The following is an 18,822-nucleotide window of genomic DNA, read 5'->3' as shown; positions in this document are numbered from 1 at the left end:
TGAAATATAAGTAATGAAGCTACTTGCAACCAATTTAATACACTCTAGCAGGTAAAAAGGATCATTGGGAATAATTTAAAGGGGAGAAAGTTTTTGGGTGAACTGTCCCTTTAATGCCCCTTACTGCTATTGAGCAGTTTGGCCTTCATTTTTTAGGCCTCTGGATTTGTCCTTTTGGGTTTGATCCAACAGCTTGTACAGGATAGCTGTCTAGCATGCGGTTTGCAGTTTGAAACCTGTTGCAGCTCTTGACACCTTGCAGGTGTACGCGTAAGCTGTTTCTAGTATACTAGATGCAGCTCTTACTCTTGACTGAGTAATAAGAGGCTTTTGGGTCTTCTTCCATTGCCTCCGGGTGAGTGGATCTCCTTTTAGGGATCTGTGTTTCCGGGTGATGGTTGTTCTCTGCGGGGACTTTTGTTTAGCTCAGGGTTTTCCGGAGCTGGGTAGGCTTAGTGCCTTCTCTTCCTTGTGTCGAGGTGTTAGGGAGACTAGTCCTGCTAGTAGGATTTTTTTGACCTTGAGGTATCCCTTGGTTGTCCTGAGGCTCAGAGAAGTATCTTCATACGACTTCTAGCCTTGGAGCGTTGGACTTTAGCTAGGGGGGTGGTTCCTTCCTTTGGTCTGAGCTTTTGAGTTCTTCTCGCTATCTGGATTCTCTGGATATGCATCCATACCCTTGTCTCTTGCTTTTTGGCCGGTTCGGGTGTTTAGTTCTAGGGTAATGTTTGCGTGAACTATTAGGTGCCTGGACCTGTTTTGCTCCCTGAGACTTCCGGTTGTTGAAGCTTCACTTTGCCTTTTTTCTGACCCAGTCTTGGGTGGTTTTGGAATCTTGGATCTCAGGGCTGGTCGGGGTGTTCCACGGTAGTGGGAACTTGGGCTATGTTCTTGCTCCATCTACCTAACCTGGTCTTGGTTGGCCAGGTTTTCAGAGTATTTTTTACTCTTTGCCACAGAGTGGCCCATGTCATCTGATGGTTAGCCGTGTGGCTTGAGCCTCAAGGAGGTGCGCCTTAGGGTTGCATTCCCCCGGTCAGCTTGCCAGTGTTCCCGTGGACTCCCTGCTCTGCAGGCAAATGGGTTGGCTGTGCCTCTGCTTGGCAAGCTACTTGTAGGGGGGTCCTTTTCTAGGACATCTGTGTTGGGAATTTCTCTTCCCATTAGCTGGTGACTTCTGGCCTTGAGGACAGTTGTTGCCCTTCGGCATCCTCCTTTTTCTTTAGGGAATATTCTCCTCCCTATGGAGATGTTGTTGTCCTTGCTTGGGGCTTCTCCTGGATGGGAGGCGGAAAGGTGGGATTGGTTCCTTAGGTCTATGGCCTTGTTGTCTGTTTCAGAGTCGGGTTGTACTTGTGCTCTGTGGGGATGGCTGTGCTATCCTTAAGCTTGTTCCTGTACCTGTTTCGGGATTCTTTTGTTCCCCCGTCTTGGCACCTTTCACCCTGTTTCTTCTACTGTTCCTTGTTCCTCGGCAGAATGACTGGGGGATGAAGGGAGTGGGAGGAGTATTTAAGCCTTTGCCTGGGGTGTCTTTGCCTCCTCCTGGTGGCCAGGTTCTTATTTCCCAAAAGTAATGAATGCAGCTGTGGACTCTTTCCATCAGAAGAAAAGGAAATTATCAGGTAAGCATAATTTGTTTTCTCTCCTTTCCTTTCGGTCGAATGACTGGGGTTGTGGGGAAGGGAAGTTATACTTAAAGGGACACTGAACCCACATTTTTTCTTTTGTGATTCAGATAAAGCATGACATTTTAAGCAACTTTGTAATTTACTCCCATTATCAAATTTTATTAATTCTCTTGGTATCTTTATTTGAAATGCAAGAATGTAAGTTTAGATGCCGGCCCATTTTTGGTGAACAACCTGGGTTGTACTTGCTAATTAGTGGATAAATTCATCCTCCAATAAAGTGCTGTCCAGAGTTCAGAACCAAAGAAAAGCTTAGATGCCTTCTTTTTCAAATAAAGATAGCAAGAGATTTAGAGTCTGTAGCTGCTGAATGCAAGTTGTGTTTGAATGCCCAGGTTGAACCGCCTTTGCCTATCTGTAGTGCTTGTGTGGAAAGAACTTTGTTGTACAAAGATAAATTGTTTGAGTCTGAGCCACCATTTTCTCAAGTGGGTGCTGTTCAGGCTATGCCACAGCCTCCCCTACAAGTGTCCCAAACTGTGCCATCGTCCCACACAGTGCCCTACGCTTCCTCAAAACCTCCTGATGGATTATTTTTGAAAGCTGAAATTGCGGCTCAGGTCTCCTCAGCGGTATCTGAGGCGCTAGCAGCCATCCCTATGCTGCAAGGGAGGCGCAAGAGGAAGTATTTTGAGTCAGAAAGTAAGGTTTCTGATCCGTCTAAGGCTAATCAGGGTGCTATTTCCCATAAGTCAGAAGAGGAGGATACTTCGGTAGCCTCTGAGGGGGAACTCTCATATTCGGATAGTGTAATTCCTGCTTCTGATGCTGAAGTGGTTTCCTTCAGATTCAAGCTTGAACACCTCTGTGTCTTACTAAAGGAGGTTTTAGCTACTTTGGACGACTCCGATACGCCTATCATTGTCAACCCTAAGAAGTCTAGTAAATTAAATAGATACTTTGATGTTCCCTCTCCTGGGGAGGTGTTCCCAGTGCCAGACCATGCCATGGAGATTATTAACAGGGAATGGGAGAGGCTAGGAATTCCTTTTTCCCCCTCTCCTGGGAAAATGTTCCCGGTCACAGATTCCATCAAGGAGTCGTGGCAGATGGTTCCTAAGGTGGAAGGGGTGATCTCTACCTTGGCTAAGAGAACTACTATGCCTATTGAAGATAGTTGCTCGTTCAAAGATCCTATGGATAAGAAACTGAGGCCTTTTTAAAGAAGATGTATACTCATCAAGGGTTACAATGGCAACCGGCGGTGTGCATTGCGACAGTAACCAGTGCGGCTGCCTATTGGTTTGATGCCCTGTCTGATTCCTTACAAGCTGAAACCCCCTTGGAGGAGATTCAGGACAGGATAAAAGCTGTAAAGTTAGCTAATTCCTTTATCACTGACGCATCTTTACAGGTCATTAAGTTAGGAGCCAAAATATCTGGCTTTGCTATCTTGGCGCGTAGAGCGCTATGGCTTAAATCTTCTGCTGATGTTTCTTCTAAATCTAAACTTTTGGCTATTCCTTACAAGGGAAAGACCTTGTTCGGGCCTGCATTGGCAGAAATGATCTCCGATATCACTGGTGTTAAGGGTTCTTCTCTGCCTCAAGACAAGAAAAACAAGATGAGGGGACGTCAGAGGTAAGCCTTCCCATGCCAAACAGGAACAGTCCAAGCCCTCTTGGAAGCCTTGTCAGTCTTGGAACAAGGGGAAGCAATCCAAGAAACCCGCAGCTGAAAGGGACAGTATACACTTATTTTCATATAACTGCATGTAATAGACACTACTATAAAGAATAAGATGCACAGATACTGATATAAAAATCCTGTATAAATCTGTTTAAAAACTTACTTGGAAGCTCTGTTTAGCTCTGTTGAAAAGGTAGCTGGAAAGCCCACTGCAAGTGGGAAATAAGACACTCCCCCTCCCCCTTCTTTTGCATAGGAAAAGACCCTTTACACAAACAGGAGCAAGCTGGAGTAGGTAGCGGACTGTATTCTGATAAAACTTTGGGGCTTGGTTAGCAGTCTGAAAATCAGAGCAATGTTATTTAAAAATAAGCAAAACTATACATTTAAAAAAAAACAAAAAAACTTTATGGGCTATATAAATAGTTCTACACAACATTTATGCAAAGACAAAATGAGTGTATAATGTGCCTTGAATCCAAGTCAGCATGAAGGGGTTGCCCCCGATCTGGGATCGGATCAAGTGGGGGCAGACTCTCTCAGTTTGTGCAGGCTTTGGGAGCGAAATGTCCTAGACCTGTGGTCGGTGGACATTTGTTTCTCAGGGGTACAAGTTAGAGTTCAAAACTTTTAATCCCAGAGGCAGGTTCCACCTCTCAAGATTATCTGTATACCAGATAGAGAGGCGTTCTTGAAATGTGTGCAGGATCTTTCCCTCTTTGGAGTGATAGTGCCTGTTCCAATTCAGGAACAGGGCCTCAGGTTTTACTCAAACCTGTTTGTAGTTCCAAAAAAAGAGGGAACTTTCAGGCCCATTCTAGATTTAAAGTTGCTAAATAAGTTCCTCAGAGTACCGTCTTTCAAGATGGAGACTATCCGCTCTATTCTGCCCGTGATTCAAGAGGGTCAATTCATGATAACCATGGATCTGAAGGATGCGTACCTGCACGTTCCCATTCACAGAGATCATCAAAAATATCTGAGGTTTGCCTATCTAGACAAACATTTTCAATTTTTAGCGCTTCCTTTTGGCCTTACCACAGCTACCACAATTTTCTCAATGGTCCTGGGAGCTCTTTTGGCAGTAATTTTGGTCTTGGGGAATTGCAATGGCGCCTTATCTGGATGACACTCTGGTTCAGACGCCATCCTTTCAACTAGCAGAATCTCATACAAGAACTTTATTGGTGTTTCTTTGTTCCTACAGTTGGAAGATCAATCTGGGGAAAAGTTTACTGGTTCCGACTACAAGAGTGACCTTCTTAGGAAACATTATAGATTCTAGATATTAGGATTTTTCTGACGGAAGTCAGAAGAGCCAAGATTCTGTCCGCTTGCCTGTCCCTACAGCCAGCGGCACGACCATCAGTGGCCCAATGCATGGAGGTAATCGGGTTGATGGTGGCCTCCATGGACATAGTTCCGTTTGCTCGGTTCCATTTGAGGCCTCTGCAACTATGCATGCTCGCTCAGTGGAACGGGGATTATACAGGTCTATCTCAGAGAATAGTTCTGGATCAATCAATGAATGACTCCCTACCGTGGTGGTTGTCTCAGGAACATCTGTCTCAGGGGACATGTTTTCTGAGACCCTCTTGGGTAATTGTGACCACGGATGCCAGTCTGTTGGGTCGGGGAGCAGTCTGGAACTTGTTGAAGGCTCAGGGACATTGCTCTCAGGAGGAAGCTGCTTTCCCCATAAACATTCTGGAGTTGAGAGCAATCTTTAATGCCTTGATGGCTTGGCCTCAGCTGGCCCTTGTTCGACTTATCAGATTCCAGACGGACAACATAACCTCTGTGGCCTACATCAACCACCAAGTGGGAACTCTGAGTTCCTTAGCCATGAAGGAGGTGGCACGGATCATCCATGAGGCGGAGGCTCACAATTGCTGTCTGCCATCCACATTCCAGGAGTGGACAATTGGGAAGCGGATTTTCTGAGCAGACAGACTTTCCATCCCGGGGAGTGGGAACTCCATCCAGAAGTGTTCTTCAGGTTAACAACCAAATGGGGATTACCGGAATTGGATCTGATGGCATCTCGTCAGAACTCCAAGCTCCCAAAGTACTGCTCAAGGTTGAGGGATCCCCAAACTTTTCTGATAGATGCTCTGGCAGTTCCTTGGAACTTCAGGTTGGCATATCTATTTCCTCCGTTTGCTCTCCTTTTTGCGAGTCATCGCTCGGATCAAGCAGGAGAGAGCATCAGTGATTCTTATAGCTCCTGCGTGGCCTCGCAGGATCTGGTATGCGGACCTAGTAGAAATGTAATTTCTACCTCTGTGGAGACTTCCGCTGAGAAAGGACCTTCTTCTTCGGGGGCCCTTCCTTCATCCAAACCTAGTTTCTTTGAAGTTGACAGCTTGGAGATTGAACGCTTGATTTTACCGAAGTGTGGTTTTCGGAGTCGGTCAATGAGACCATGATTCAGGCTCGTAAGCCTGTCGCTAGAAAGATTTACCATAAGATATGGCGTAAATATCTTTATTGGTGTGAGTCTAAAGGATATTCTTGGAGTAAGGTTAGGATCCCAATGATCTTGTCTTTTCTCCAGACAAGTACCCTTAAAGGTCAGATTTCTGCTTTATCTATTCTGTTGCACAAGCGTCTGGCGTACGTGCCGGATGTCCAATCCTTTTGTCAGGCTCTGGTCAGAATCAAGCCTGTGTTGAAATCAGTTGCTCCACCTTGGAGCCTTAATTTGGTTCTTTGTTTTACAACAGGATCCGTTTGAGCCTATGCATTTCATAGATATTAGGTTATTATCTTTGAAAGTTTTGTTTCTTGTTGCTATTTCTTCTGCTCTGAGGGTTTCTGAACTCTCAGCATTGCAGTGTGATTCTCCTTATCTCATATTTCATGCACATAAGGCAGTTCTCCGTACTAAGTTTGGGTTTCTTCCCAAGGTTGTTTCGGACAGAAATATTAATCAGCAAATTGTTGTTCCTTCTCATAAAGAACTTTTGTTGCACAACCTAGACGTTGTGCAGGCTTTTAAATGCTATTTGCAGGCTACGAAGGACTTACGTCAGTCTTCTGCCCTGTTTGTTTTTCTGGTAAACGTAAAGGCCAGAAAGCTACGGCCAGTTCTCTTTCTCTCTGGTTAAGAAGTATTATTTGTATGGCTTATGAGACTGATGGACAGCAGCCTCCTGAGAGAATTACAGCTCACTTCACTAGGGCGGTGTCTTCTTCTTGGACCTTCAAGAATGAGGCCTCTGTTGAACAGATTTGTAAGGCTGTGACTTGGTCTTCTTTGCACACTTTTTCCAAATTCTATAAATTTGATACTTTTGCCTCGGCTGATGCTTCTTTTGGGAGAAAGGTTCTGCGAGCTGTGGTGCCTTCTGTTTAGGTTACCTGTCTTGCCCTCCCGTATCATCTGTGTCCTCTAGCTTGGGTATTGATGATCCGTGGACTCATCGTATCTTAAAAAAGAAAACAAAATTTATGCTTACCTGATAAATTTCTTTCTTTCTTGACACGGTGAGTCCACGGCCCTCCCTGTTTTTCAGACAGTTTTTTTTTATATAAACCTCAGGCACCTCTGCACCTTGTGTTATTTCCTTTCTCTCTCTTTCCTTCGGTCGAATGACTTAGTGGTTGTGGGTAGGGGAGTGATACTTAACAGCTTTGCTGTGGTGCTCTTTGCCTCCTCCTGCTGGCCAGGAGTGATATTCCCAACAGTAATTGATGATCCGTGGACTTACCGTGTCAAGAAAGAAATACATTTATCAGGTAAGCATACATTTTGTTTGTGTTGCACTTTCTACTAAATTAAAGGGACACTGAACCCAATTTTTTTCTTTCATGATTCAGATAGAGCATGACATTTTAAGCAACTTTATAATTTACTCATATTATCACATTTTCTTTATTCTCTTGGTATCTTTATTTGAAATGCAAGAATGTAAGTTTAGATGCCGGCCCATTTTTGGTGAACAACCTGGGTTGTCCTTGCTGATTGGTGGATAAATTCATCCACCAATAAAAAAAGTACTGTCCAGAGTTCTGAACCAAGAAAAATTGCTTAGATGCCTTTTCAAATAAAGATAGCAAGAGAACAAAGAAGAATTGATAATAGGAGTAAATTGGGAAGTTGCTTAAAATTGCTGCTCTATCTGAATCATGAAAGAAAATATTTGGGTTTAGGGTCCCTTTAACCCCCTCCGGCCATCCACCGCAAAGCTAATTTGTTTTCATGAGGTGACATTTCTACCTCTTCTACATACGGCACTTCAAATTAAAACATATGAGTGAAGGTCCTTTTTATTTACGCCTTAGATACGGCTATCGCTAAGCTATGGGGATGTTAGTGCTTTACCTTTTCATTTACTCCTTAGATACGGCTATCGCTAAACTATGGGGATGTTAGTGCTTTACCTTTTCATTTACTCCTTAGATACGGCTATCGCTAAGCTATGGGGATGTTAGTGCTTTACCTTTTCATTTACTCCTTAGATACGGCTATCGCTAAGCTATGGGGATGTTAGTGCTTTACCTTTACATTTACGCCTTAGATACGGCTATCACTAAGCTATGGGGATGTTTGTGCTTTACAATTACGCCTTAGATACTACTATCGCTAAGCTATGGGGATGTTTGTGCTTTACCTTTACATTTACGCCTTAGATACGGCTATCGCTAAGCTATGGGGATGTTTGTGCTTTACAATTACGCCTTAGATACGGCTATCGCTATGCTATGGGGATGTTAGTGCTTTACCTTTACATTCACGCCTTAGATACGGCTATCGCTCAGCTATGGGGATGTTAGTGCTTTACCTTTACATTTACGCCTTAGATACGGCTATCGCTAAGCTATGGGGATGTTAGTGCTTTACCTTTACATTTACGCCTTAGATACGGCTATCGCTAAGCTATGGGGATGTTAGTGCTTTACCTTTACATTTACGCCTTGGATACGGCTATCGCTAAGCTATGGGGATGTTAGTGCTTTACCTTTTCATTTACTCCTTAGATACGGCTATCGCTAAGCTATGGGGATGTTAGTGCTTTACCTTTACATTTACTCCTTAGATACGGCTATCGCTAAGCTATGGGGATGTTAGTGCTATACCTTTACTAGACCTAGGAGCACTGTTCTTGATGACCAGCTAATTTACACAGCTGCCATATTGGTGGACACAGAGCTTCATAAACCTAACAAAATATTCTTTAGTCAAGGAGTTGTAATACATTTTCAGTAAAGGGAGAGGAAGTCCTAGTGAAACCGCAGTGATTGCAAGAGAGGTACAGTTTAAATAAAGTTTGTTTACTTCTTCTCTTTGCTGAAACCTAGCTCCATTCCATGAGAGCATACTGAGGTAGGCTTACAAGTGTGCACGTGTCTATACTGTATGTATTAGTGTGCACAGGATGTATGTCAATGATCCAGAATACTTTCAAATATTTCATTTTTCATGCCTAGGTCAGCACAAAACCTAAATATATAACTGAACAGAACAAACTGCTTTCTATGGCCCTAAAATCCATCGTAATCTATATGTTTTGCAGGGTTAGTAGGAAAAGAATTGCTGACTTATGTTTTTAATTTTTTTTCCCCAAGCGCCCTTGCAACTGTAACACAGGAGAAGTCTCGCATGGAGGCGTCTTACCAGGCAGATAAACGTAAGGCTAAACAAGAGCTGGATGCGTTGTTGCAGAGTATGGATGAGGAACGCAGCACTATGCAAGCAGAGCTGCAGAGCCTTCAGGAACAGTTGTCAGAGACCAAGGCTCGACTGATCAGCCAACAGCATGACCGGGAGCAGGAGCAGACAGACCACGCAGTAATGCTAAGGGAGCTCCAGCGCCTTCTACAGGGAGAGCGAGACCAGAGACAAGAAACGGAGCTGCGTCTGGAGGAGGCCAGACAAGAGCTGGCCGGGAGATCTGAGCTAGTAGGAAGAGCAGGAGCAGCAGAGGAGCAGAGCAAGCGGCTCCGCAAGGAACTTGAGGAACTGAGGAAGGAAGCTCAGGAAGTCCGGAAGCAGAAAGAGGAACCTGACCCAGAAGTGCAAGAACTTCGTGACCAATTAAGTAGAGTCAAAGAGGAGATGGAGAAGAACCTGCAGGAGGAGAGGAGAAAGGTTATTGCATTAAACCTCCGTCACTTAACCCCTCCAAGGCACATTTACTATCCCTTCCAGGCACAATACACCAGCATTAAAAACGTGTAAAAGTAGCTATATTTGTAAATGAAAACTGGTACATTCCTCTCAGAAAATACCATTCTTGTAAAAGCACCAACATTACAGTTTCGGCTCTTTCCACGGATCGTCCGTGAGTGTGAAAAAAGTCTTCTGAGATATAAATCATAACTCTTTAAAGCAACTATGTTTAAACACTGGGATAAATATCCCTTTAATGCCTATGAGATATAATCTGTATATGACACTTAGTCATAGTGTCCATCACAAAAAAATCTAGAGATTAGGAATAATCCAATAGCTACAGAAGCAGGGATACTAAACTGTCACGTGGTGAGCCCACCCATCACTAAACTCACTGAGACATGGTACAGCCCACCCATTACTAAACTCACTGACATGGTACAGCCCCCCCATTACTAAACTCACTGACATGGTACAGCCCACCCATTACTAAACTCACTGACATGGTACAGCCCCCCCATTACTAAACTCACTGAGACATGGTACAGCCCACCCATTACTAAACTCACTGACATGGTACAGCCCACCCATTACTAAACTCACTGACATGGTACAGCCCCCCATTACTAAACTCACTGACATGGTACAGCCCCCCATTACTAAATATACTCAGGCAATGAGGCCCCCATTACTAAACTCACTGACATGGTACAGCCCCCCATTACTAAATATACTCAGGCAATGAGGCCCCCATTACTAAACTCACTGACATGGTACAGCCCCCATTACTAAATATACTCAGGCAATGAGGCCCCCATTACTAAACTCACTGACATGGTACAGCCCCCCATTACTAAATATACTCGGGCAATGAGGCCCCCATTACTAAACTCACTGACATGGTACAGCCCCCCATTACTAAACATACTCAGGCAATGAGGCCCCCATCACTAAACTCACTGAGACATGGTACAGTCCCCATTACTAAATATACTCAGGCAATGAGGCCCCCATTACTAAACTCACTGAGATATGGTACAGCCCCCCATTACTAAACATACTCAGGCAATGAGGCCCCCATTACTAAACTCACTGAGACATAGTACAGCCCCCCATTACTAAACTCACTGAGACATGGTACAGCCCCCCCATTACTAAACTCACTGAGACATGGTACAGCCCCCCCATTACTAAACTCACTGAGACATGGTACAGCCCCCCCATTACTAAACTCACTGAGACATAGTACAGCCCCCCCATTACTAAACTCACTGAGACATGGTACAGCCCCCCCATTACTAAACTCACTGAGACATGGTACAGCCCCCCATTACTAAACTCACTGAGACATGGTACAGCCCCCCCATTACTAAACTCACTGAGACATAGTACAGCCCCCCCATTACTAAACTCACTGAGACATGGTACAGCCCCCCCATTACTAAACTCACTGAGACATGGTACAGCCCCCCATTACTAAACTCACTGAGACATGGTACAGCCCCCCATTACTAAACTCACTGAGACATGGTACAGCCCCCCATTACTAAACTCACTGAGACATGGTACAGCCCCCCATTACTAAACTCACTGAGACATGGTACAGCCCCCCATTACTAAACTTACTGAGACATGGTACAGCCCCCCATTACTAAACTCACTGAGACATGGTACAGCCCCCCATTACTAAACTCACTGACATGGTACAGCCCCCCATTACTAAACTCACCGACATGGTACAGCCCCCCATTACTAAATATACTCAGGCAATGAGGCCCCCATTACTAAACTCACTGACATGGTACAGCCCCCCATTACTAAACATACTCAGGCAATGAGGCCCCCATCACTAAACTCACTGAGACATGGTACAGTCCCCATTACTAAATATACTCAGGCAATGAGGCCCCCATTACTAAACTCACTGAGATATGGTACAGCCCCCCCATTACTAAACATACTCAGGCAATGAGGCCCCCATAACTCACTGAGACATGGTACAGTCCTCATTACTAAACATACTCAGGCAATGAGGCCCCCATTATTAAACTTACTGAGACATGGTACAGCCCTCAATACTAAACATACTCAGGCAATGAGGCCCCCATTACTAAACTCACTGAGACATAGTACAGCCCCCCATTACTAAACATACTCAGGCAATGAGGCCCCCATTACTAAACTCACTGACATGGTACAGCCCCCCATACTCAGGCAATGAGGCCCCCATTACTAAACTCACAGACATGGTACAGCCCCCCATTACTAAATATACTCAGGCAATGAGGCCCCCATTACTAAACTCACTGACATGGTACAGCCCCCCATTACTAAATATACTCAGGCAATGAGGCCCCCATTACTAAACTCACTGACATGGTACAGCCCCCCATTACTAAACATACTCAGGCAATGAGGCCCCCATTACTAAACTCACTGAGACATAGTACAGCCCCCCATTACTAAACATACTCAGGCAATGAGGCCCCCATTACTAAACTCACTGAGACATAGTACAGCCCCCCATTACTAAACATACTCAGGCAATGAGGCCCCCATTACTAAACTCACTGACATGGTACAGCCCCCCCATTACTAAACTCACTGAGACATGGTACAGCCCCCCATTACTAAACTCACTGAGACATGGTACAGCCCCCCATTACTAAACTCACTGAGACATGGTACAGCCCCCCATTACTAAACTCACTGAGACATGGTACAGCCCCCCATTACTAAACTCACTGAGACATGGTACAGCCCCCCATTACTAAACTCACTGACATGGTACAGCCCCCCATTACTAAACTCACTGACATGGTACAGCCCCCCATTACTAAACATACTCAGGTAATGAGGCCCCCATTACTAAACTCACTGAGACATGGTACAGCCCCCCATTACTAAACTCACTGACATGGTACAGCCCCCCCATTACTAAACTCACTGACCTGGTACAGCCCCCCATTACTAAACATACTCAGGTAATGAGGCCCCCATTACTAAACTCACTGAGACATGGTACAGCCCCCCATTACTAAACTCACTGACATGGTACAGCCCCCCCATTACTAAACTCACTGACCTGGTACAGCCCCCCATTACTAAACATACTCAGGTAATGAGGCCCCCATTACTAAACTCACTGAGACATGGTACAGCCCCCCATTACTAAACATACTCAGGCAATGAGGCCCCCATTACTAAACTCACTGAGACATGGTACAGCCCCCCCATTACTAAATATACTCAGGCAATGAGGCCCCCATTACTAAACTCACTGAGGCATAGTACAGCCCCCCATTACTAAACTCACTGAGACATGGTACAGCCCCCCATTACTAAACATACTCAGGCAATGAGGCCCCCATTACTAAACTCACTGAGACATGGTACAGCCCCCCATTACTAAACATACTCAGGCAATGAGGCCCCCATAACTCACTGAGACATGGTACAGTCCTCATTACTAAACATACTCAGGCAATGAGGCCCCCATAACTCACTGAGACATGGTACAGTCCTCATTACTAAACATACTCAGGCAATGAGGCCCCCATAACTCACTGAGACATGGTACAGTCCTCATTACTAAACATACTCAGGCAATGAGGCCCCCATAACTCACTGAGACATGGTACAGTCCTCATTACTAAACATACTCAGGCAATGAGGCCCCCATAACTCACTGAGACATGTTACAGTCCTCATTACTAAACATACTCGGGCAATGAGGCCCCCATAACTCACTGAGACATGGTACAGTCCTCATTACTAAACATACTCAGGCAATGAGGCACCTATCATCATTAAACTCACTGAAACACAGTAAAAATACATCCCCCCTCTTTCCACTCATCATTAAATGATGCTACTTTATTTAAAAAACAAACATTTCACTGTCCTTTCCTCTCATTTTCCCATTGGCAGGCTTTTATTAACCCTTTCTGTGTTTTTCTTCCTTTAGAAACTAGAGGAGGAACATCAGGCTCAACAGCGCTTCTTGCTGGAGGAGCAGAGATTACGCTCACTTGAGTCCCAGGTGTCGGAGATGTCTGCACTCCTGGGAGCCGCTGAGACATCAAAACAGAGGGACCAACTGATTATTCGCAAGTTTCGTGATCGCCTGACTCAACTGGAAACTGAGAACAAGACCTTGGCAATGGCTGCATCTCTGCATTCTCCTCCTGAGGTTGTTCCTTCACAAGCAGCACCAGACAGTGGTGTAGAAGGAGTGGAGCCACATGCCTCTGCTCTGCATTACCAGCAGGAGCTGCAGCAACTGAAGGAGGAGTATGAGCGCTACAAGGCACGAGCACAGGGTGTATTGAGGACCAAGGGGACAAGGGAAGGAGAGCTAGAGGCTGGTAAGAAGCAAATGGCAGAGCTGAAAGAGAAGTATGTTACACTACGGTTATTGACAGAAGAGGCAGAGAGCAAGCACAGAGCAGAGATGGAGGCTGTCCGCAAAGAACTTTACCTTCTCACTCAGACTCACAGACAGGAGCTGGAGGCTGTTAGAAAGGAGAGTCGGGAGACCATAGCGCGAATGGAGGACGAAAGCCGGCAACACAGGGAACGGGTACTTGCTGTGCTGGCTGAGAAGGAATTAGAATTGGAGAGGTTGAGAGAAGCCAAGATCCCAACAGTTGTCCCTCTTCCGGATCCACTGGGCAATGGCCTAGAGCTGCCACAGAGCGACTCTCCTGCTTTCCTTGTTTATGTGGAACAGCTGTCCCGGAAGGAGGCAGAAATTGGGGGTTTACGGCGCAGAAAGCATGAGCTGGAGGCAGAGTTGCAAAAGGCACAGGAAAGGCTTGTAGAGCAGCGAGAGGAGGTGCAGAGCTTGCAGCAGCAGGTGGAAAAGGCTTTACGGGACCGGAGCAGGGAGGGAGCCAACATGGAGTACTTGAAGAATGTGCTGTTGGGATACTTGACCTTGCCTGACCCCTGTGGGCGGCAGCACACTTTGAGCGCACTGCTGACTGTTTTGCATTTCTCCCCTGAGGAGCGGAGTGCAGCTCTTCATGCACAGGATGGGGCTAAGTGGTGGACAGGAGGCAAGAGATGATGAGGGACAAGGGGCCTCTAGTTATTGTCCCCACAGCTTCTGTCATTTTAAACAACTGTAGTTTTCAGGCCATTCTGTGTAGTTAAGTTGCATTATTCTAAGGGTCACAGACGGTTTATAAATATACGGATGGACCTCTGGGTGTGACACTATCTACATCAGGCTCTGTAAGATTAATGTTCAGGTGAAATTGTCAGTGGTGTAAACTGAGCGCTCTGCAAGGGCTGAGGACACCCTGTAGCCATTATGGGAGGCTTTTATGGTTTAATAAAACTCATTGGTGAAGTCTAGAGGTGGTTACTGCGATGCTCTGCAAGTCTTAAGGACCATTAAATACAGTAGGGTGGAATAATCAACAAGTGCACAATAAAAAGACAATGCAATTGCACTTTTTTAAAGGAGCAGTAGATTTTTTTTTTTTTCTTACAAATTTAAAAATGTACTTCAATTTGCCTACCCCTGTATCATGTGACAGCCATCAGCCAATCTTAGACACATTAACACTAAGATCTTGCACATGCTCAGTAGGATCTGGTACCTCACAGTGTGCATATAATTGTATCATGTGACAGCCATTAGCCAATCACATATACGTGCCTCAGACACATATACACAGATATTGCACATGCTCAGTAGGATCTGGTACCTCACAGTGTGCATATAATTGTATCATGTGACAGCCATTAGCCAATCACATATACGTGCCTCAGACACATATACACAGATCTTGCACATGCTCAGTAGGATCTGGTACCTCACAGTGTGCATATAATTGTATCATGTGACAGCCATTAGCCAATCACATATACGTGCCTCAGACACATATACACAGATCTTGCACATGCTCAGTAGGATCTGGTACCTCACAGTGTGCATATAATTGTATCATGTGACAGCCATTAGCCAATCACATATACGTGCCTCAGACACATATACACAGATCTTGCACATGCTCAGTAGGATCTGGTACCTCACAGTGTGCATATAATTGTATCATGTGACAGCCATTAGCCAATCACATATACGTGCCTCAGACACATATACACAGATCTTGCACATGCTCAGTAGGATCTGGTACCTCACAGTGTGCATATAATTGTATCATGTGACAGCCATTAGCCAATCACATATACGTGCCTCAGACACATATACACAGATCTTGCACATGCTCAGTAGGATCTGGTACCTCACAGTGTGCATATAATTGTATCATGTGACAGCCATTAGCCAATCACATATACGTGCCTCAGACACATATACACAGATCTTGCACATGCTCAGTAGGATCTGGTACCTCACAGTGTGCATATAATTGTATCATGTGACAGCCATTAGCCAATCACATATACGTGCCTCAGACACATATACACAGATCTTGCACATGCTCAGTAGGATCTGGTACCTCACAGTGTGCATATAATTGTATCATGTGACAGCCATTAGCCAATCACATATACGTGCCTCAGACACATATACACAGATCTTGCACATGCTCAGTAGGAGCTGGAACCTCAGTGTGCATATAATTGTTTCATGTGACAGACATCTGCCAATCACAGACTCCCATACGCTGTGAGATCTTGCACGTGTCCAGTAGGATCTGGTATCAGACATTGTGCATATAACTGTATCATGTAACAGCCATTAGCCAATGACATATACGTGCCTCAGACACGTATACACTGAAATCTTGCACATGTCCAGTAGGATCTGGTATCAGACATTGTGCATATAATTGTATCATGTGACAGCCATTAGCCAATGACATATACGTGCCTCAGACACGTATACACTGAGATCTTGCACGTTTCCAGTAGGATCTGGTATCAGACATTGTGCATATAACTGTATCATGTAACAGCCATTAGCCAATGACATATACGTGCCTCAGACACGTATACACTGAGATCTTGCACATTCCCATTAGGATCTGGTACCTCAGACAGTGTGCATATAATTGTTTCATGTGACAGACATCAGCCAATCACAGACTCTCATACGCTGTGAGATCTTGCACGTGTCCAGTAGGATCTGGTATCTCAGACAGTGTACATATAACTGTATCATGCAACAGCCATTAGCCAATCACATATACGTGCCTCACACGTATACACTGAGATTTGCACATGCCCATTAGGATCTGGTACCTCAGACAGTGTGCATATAACTGTATCATGTGACAGCCATCAGACTCATATTCATATACACTGTGTATTCTTGCACATGCCCAGTAGGATCTGGTATCTCAGACAGTGTGCATATAACTGTGTAATGTGACAGCTATCAGCTAATCTCAGACTGTGTACATATAACTGTTATGTGTTAGCCATCAGCCAATCACAGACACACATTCACTGTGAACTCTTGCACATGCTCAGTAGGAACTGATGCCTCAGACAGTGTGCATATAACTGTATCATGTGACTGCTATCATCCAATCTTAGACACATATACACTGAGATCTTGCACATGCTCAGTAGGATCTCGTGCCTCAGTGTGCATCTAACGATCATGTGACAGCCATCAGCCAATCACAGACTCGCATACACTGTGAGATTTTGCACATGCCCAGTAGGATCTGGTACCTCAGACAGACAGTGTGCATAGAATTGTATCATGTGACATCCATCAGCCAATCTTAGACACATACACTGAGATTTTGCACATAATCAGGAGCTGGTGCATCAGTGTGCATATAACAGAGTCATGCCAATTATAGACACACATACGCTGTGAACTCTTGCACTTGCTCAGTAGGAGCTGTTGCCCTAGACTGTGTACATATAAAAAAACTGCGCGCAATTTCATAATAGAAGTAAATTGGAAATCCTTTTAAAATTGCTCTAGCTGAATCATGAGTTGTGTGTCCCTTTAAGGAAGCAAACAGTCCTCCAACAGCTGCAGCTATTACAGAAGAAGGAGCTTATTAACTGACTCTTTAGAGTAGGTTAGTCATGGAGCAGACATAAGGTGATAACCTGCAAGTTGTCCTATACAGACAATAGGTTTCTTTAGTGTAACACACCCACTGAAGCAGCGCGTTGTTATATACATACAATAGGTCCCTTTAGGGTAGCACACCCACTGAAGCAGCGCGTTGTTATATACATAATACAATAGGTCCCTTTAGTGTAACACACCCACTGAAGCAGCACGTTGTTATATACATACAATAGGTCCCTTTAGTGTAACACACCCACTGAAGCAGCGCGTTGTTATATACATAATACAATAGGTCCCTTTAGTGTAACACACCCACTGAAGCAGCACGTTGTTATATACATACAATAGGTCCCTTTAGGGTAGCACACCCACTGAAGCAGCGCGTTGTTATATACATAATACAATAGGTCCCTTTAGTGTAACACACCCACTGAAGCGGCGAGTTGTTATATACATACAATCCCCAAGGCAGAACATACTGCGATGTGCGATCTCATCGCAGAAAATGTACCGTTTTTGCAGAAATGTTTTTTTGCCTGCACTTTTAATTTCTGCCTGCAGGTGTCACTGTTCCATATTCTCTCTTAATATAAATAATTTACTACGTTCCTCCCCCTTCCTTAACTCCAGTGAGGTACAGGGTAACAGCACGTTGCAGAAAAGGTAAGTCAGGGCTTAACAAATTTATTCTAGGTGTCTAGATGCCAACCAAAATTGTTCTTTAATGTGTGTGTGTGTATATCTGTGTTTATGTATTTGTGTCTTATGTGTTTAATTGGTTCCCACTTTCTTTCTGACACAGAGTCCACGGATCATCTAATTACTATCGGGAATATCACTCCTGCCCAGCAGGAGGCGGCAAAGAGCACCACAACAAAGGAAGTGGTAAAGTTTAGGTGTTAGAAAGAAGATCTTCAAGCAAGATGTTATTATTTTTCAGCAGTGCAAGATTGTTCTGCTTTGCCCTAGGGTACAGCTGTAGTCCATATCAGTCTCTTCAGTAGAGCAGTGGTGGCTTTAGAGCAATGGGAACTTGTGGGGTACAATCCTCACTGCGCCTCCCATGTAGTTTATGCTGCCCTAATACTGAAAGCCTGAGTAAGATTACTCAGTCTTTATCTCTTTCTCCACAGGTCCATGTGAGGGAGAAGACCTCTCAAACCTAGTGAGCTGCCTGGCAGATCTATGAGGTAAGTGCTGACTTTATTCACTAAATAATGGGACACAGGAATTTCTCCTATATGTTTGGGGGAACATATACAGGAAAGGCAGTATCGTTATGGCAGGCGCTGGGGCTGAGGAGTTTAAATAAGGCTCATGTTTGGTGTGGTGTTCACTTCTCCCGGCGGCTTGACTTTAAGATGCATCTT

At 44.7% G+C, this 18,822-nt stretch overlaps 1 protein-coding gene across 4 annotated transcripts in view; it reads left to right on the top strand.

Annotated features, from left to right (window-relative positions):
- Positions 1 to 14,910, top strand: part of GCC1 (GRIP and coiled-coil domain containing 1) — a 127,967-nt gene extending 113,057 nt beyond the window's left edge. For all 4 annotated transcript variants that reach the window (XM_053716319.1, XM_053716317.1, XM_053716320.1 and 1 more), the window contains exons 3-4: positions 8,892 to 9,414; positions 13,406 to 14,910. In XM_053716319.1, coding sequence (XP_053572294.1) covers positions 8,892 to 9,414; positions 13,406 to 14,509 — 1,627 coding nt within the window. In that variant the 3' untranslated portion in view covers positions 14,510 to 14,910. The remainder of the gene's footprint in view (positions 1 to 8,891; positions 9,415 to 13,405) is intronic.
- The last annotated feature ends 3,912 nt before the right edge of the window (positions 14,911 to 18,822 follow it).

The sequence above is a fragment of the Bombina bombina genome, chromosome 6 (assembly GCF_027579735.1).
Source record: "Bombina bombina isolate aBomBom1 chromosome 6, aBomBom1.pri, whole genome shotgun sequence".
Lineage (NCBI taxonomy): Eukaryota > Metazoa > Chordata > Amphibia > Anura > Bombinatoridae > Bombina > Bombina bombina.
This window is presented reverse-complemented; position numbering and strand designations above follow the sequence as displayed.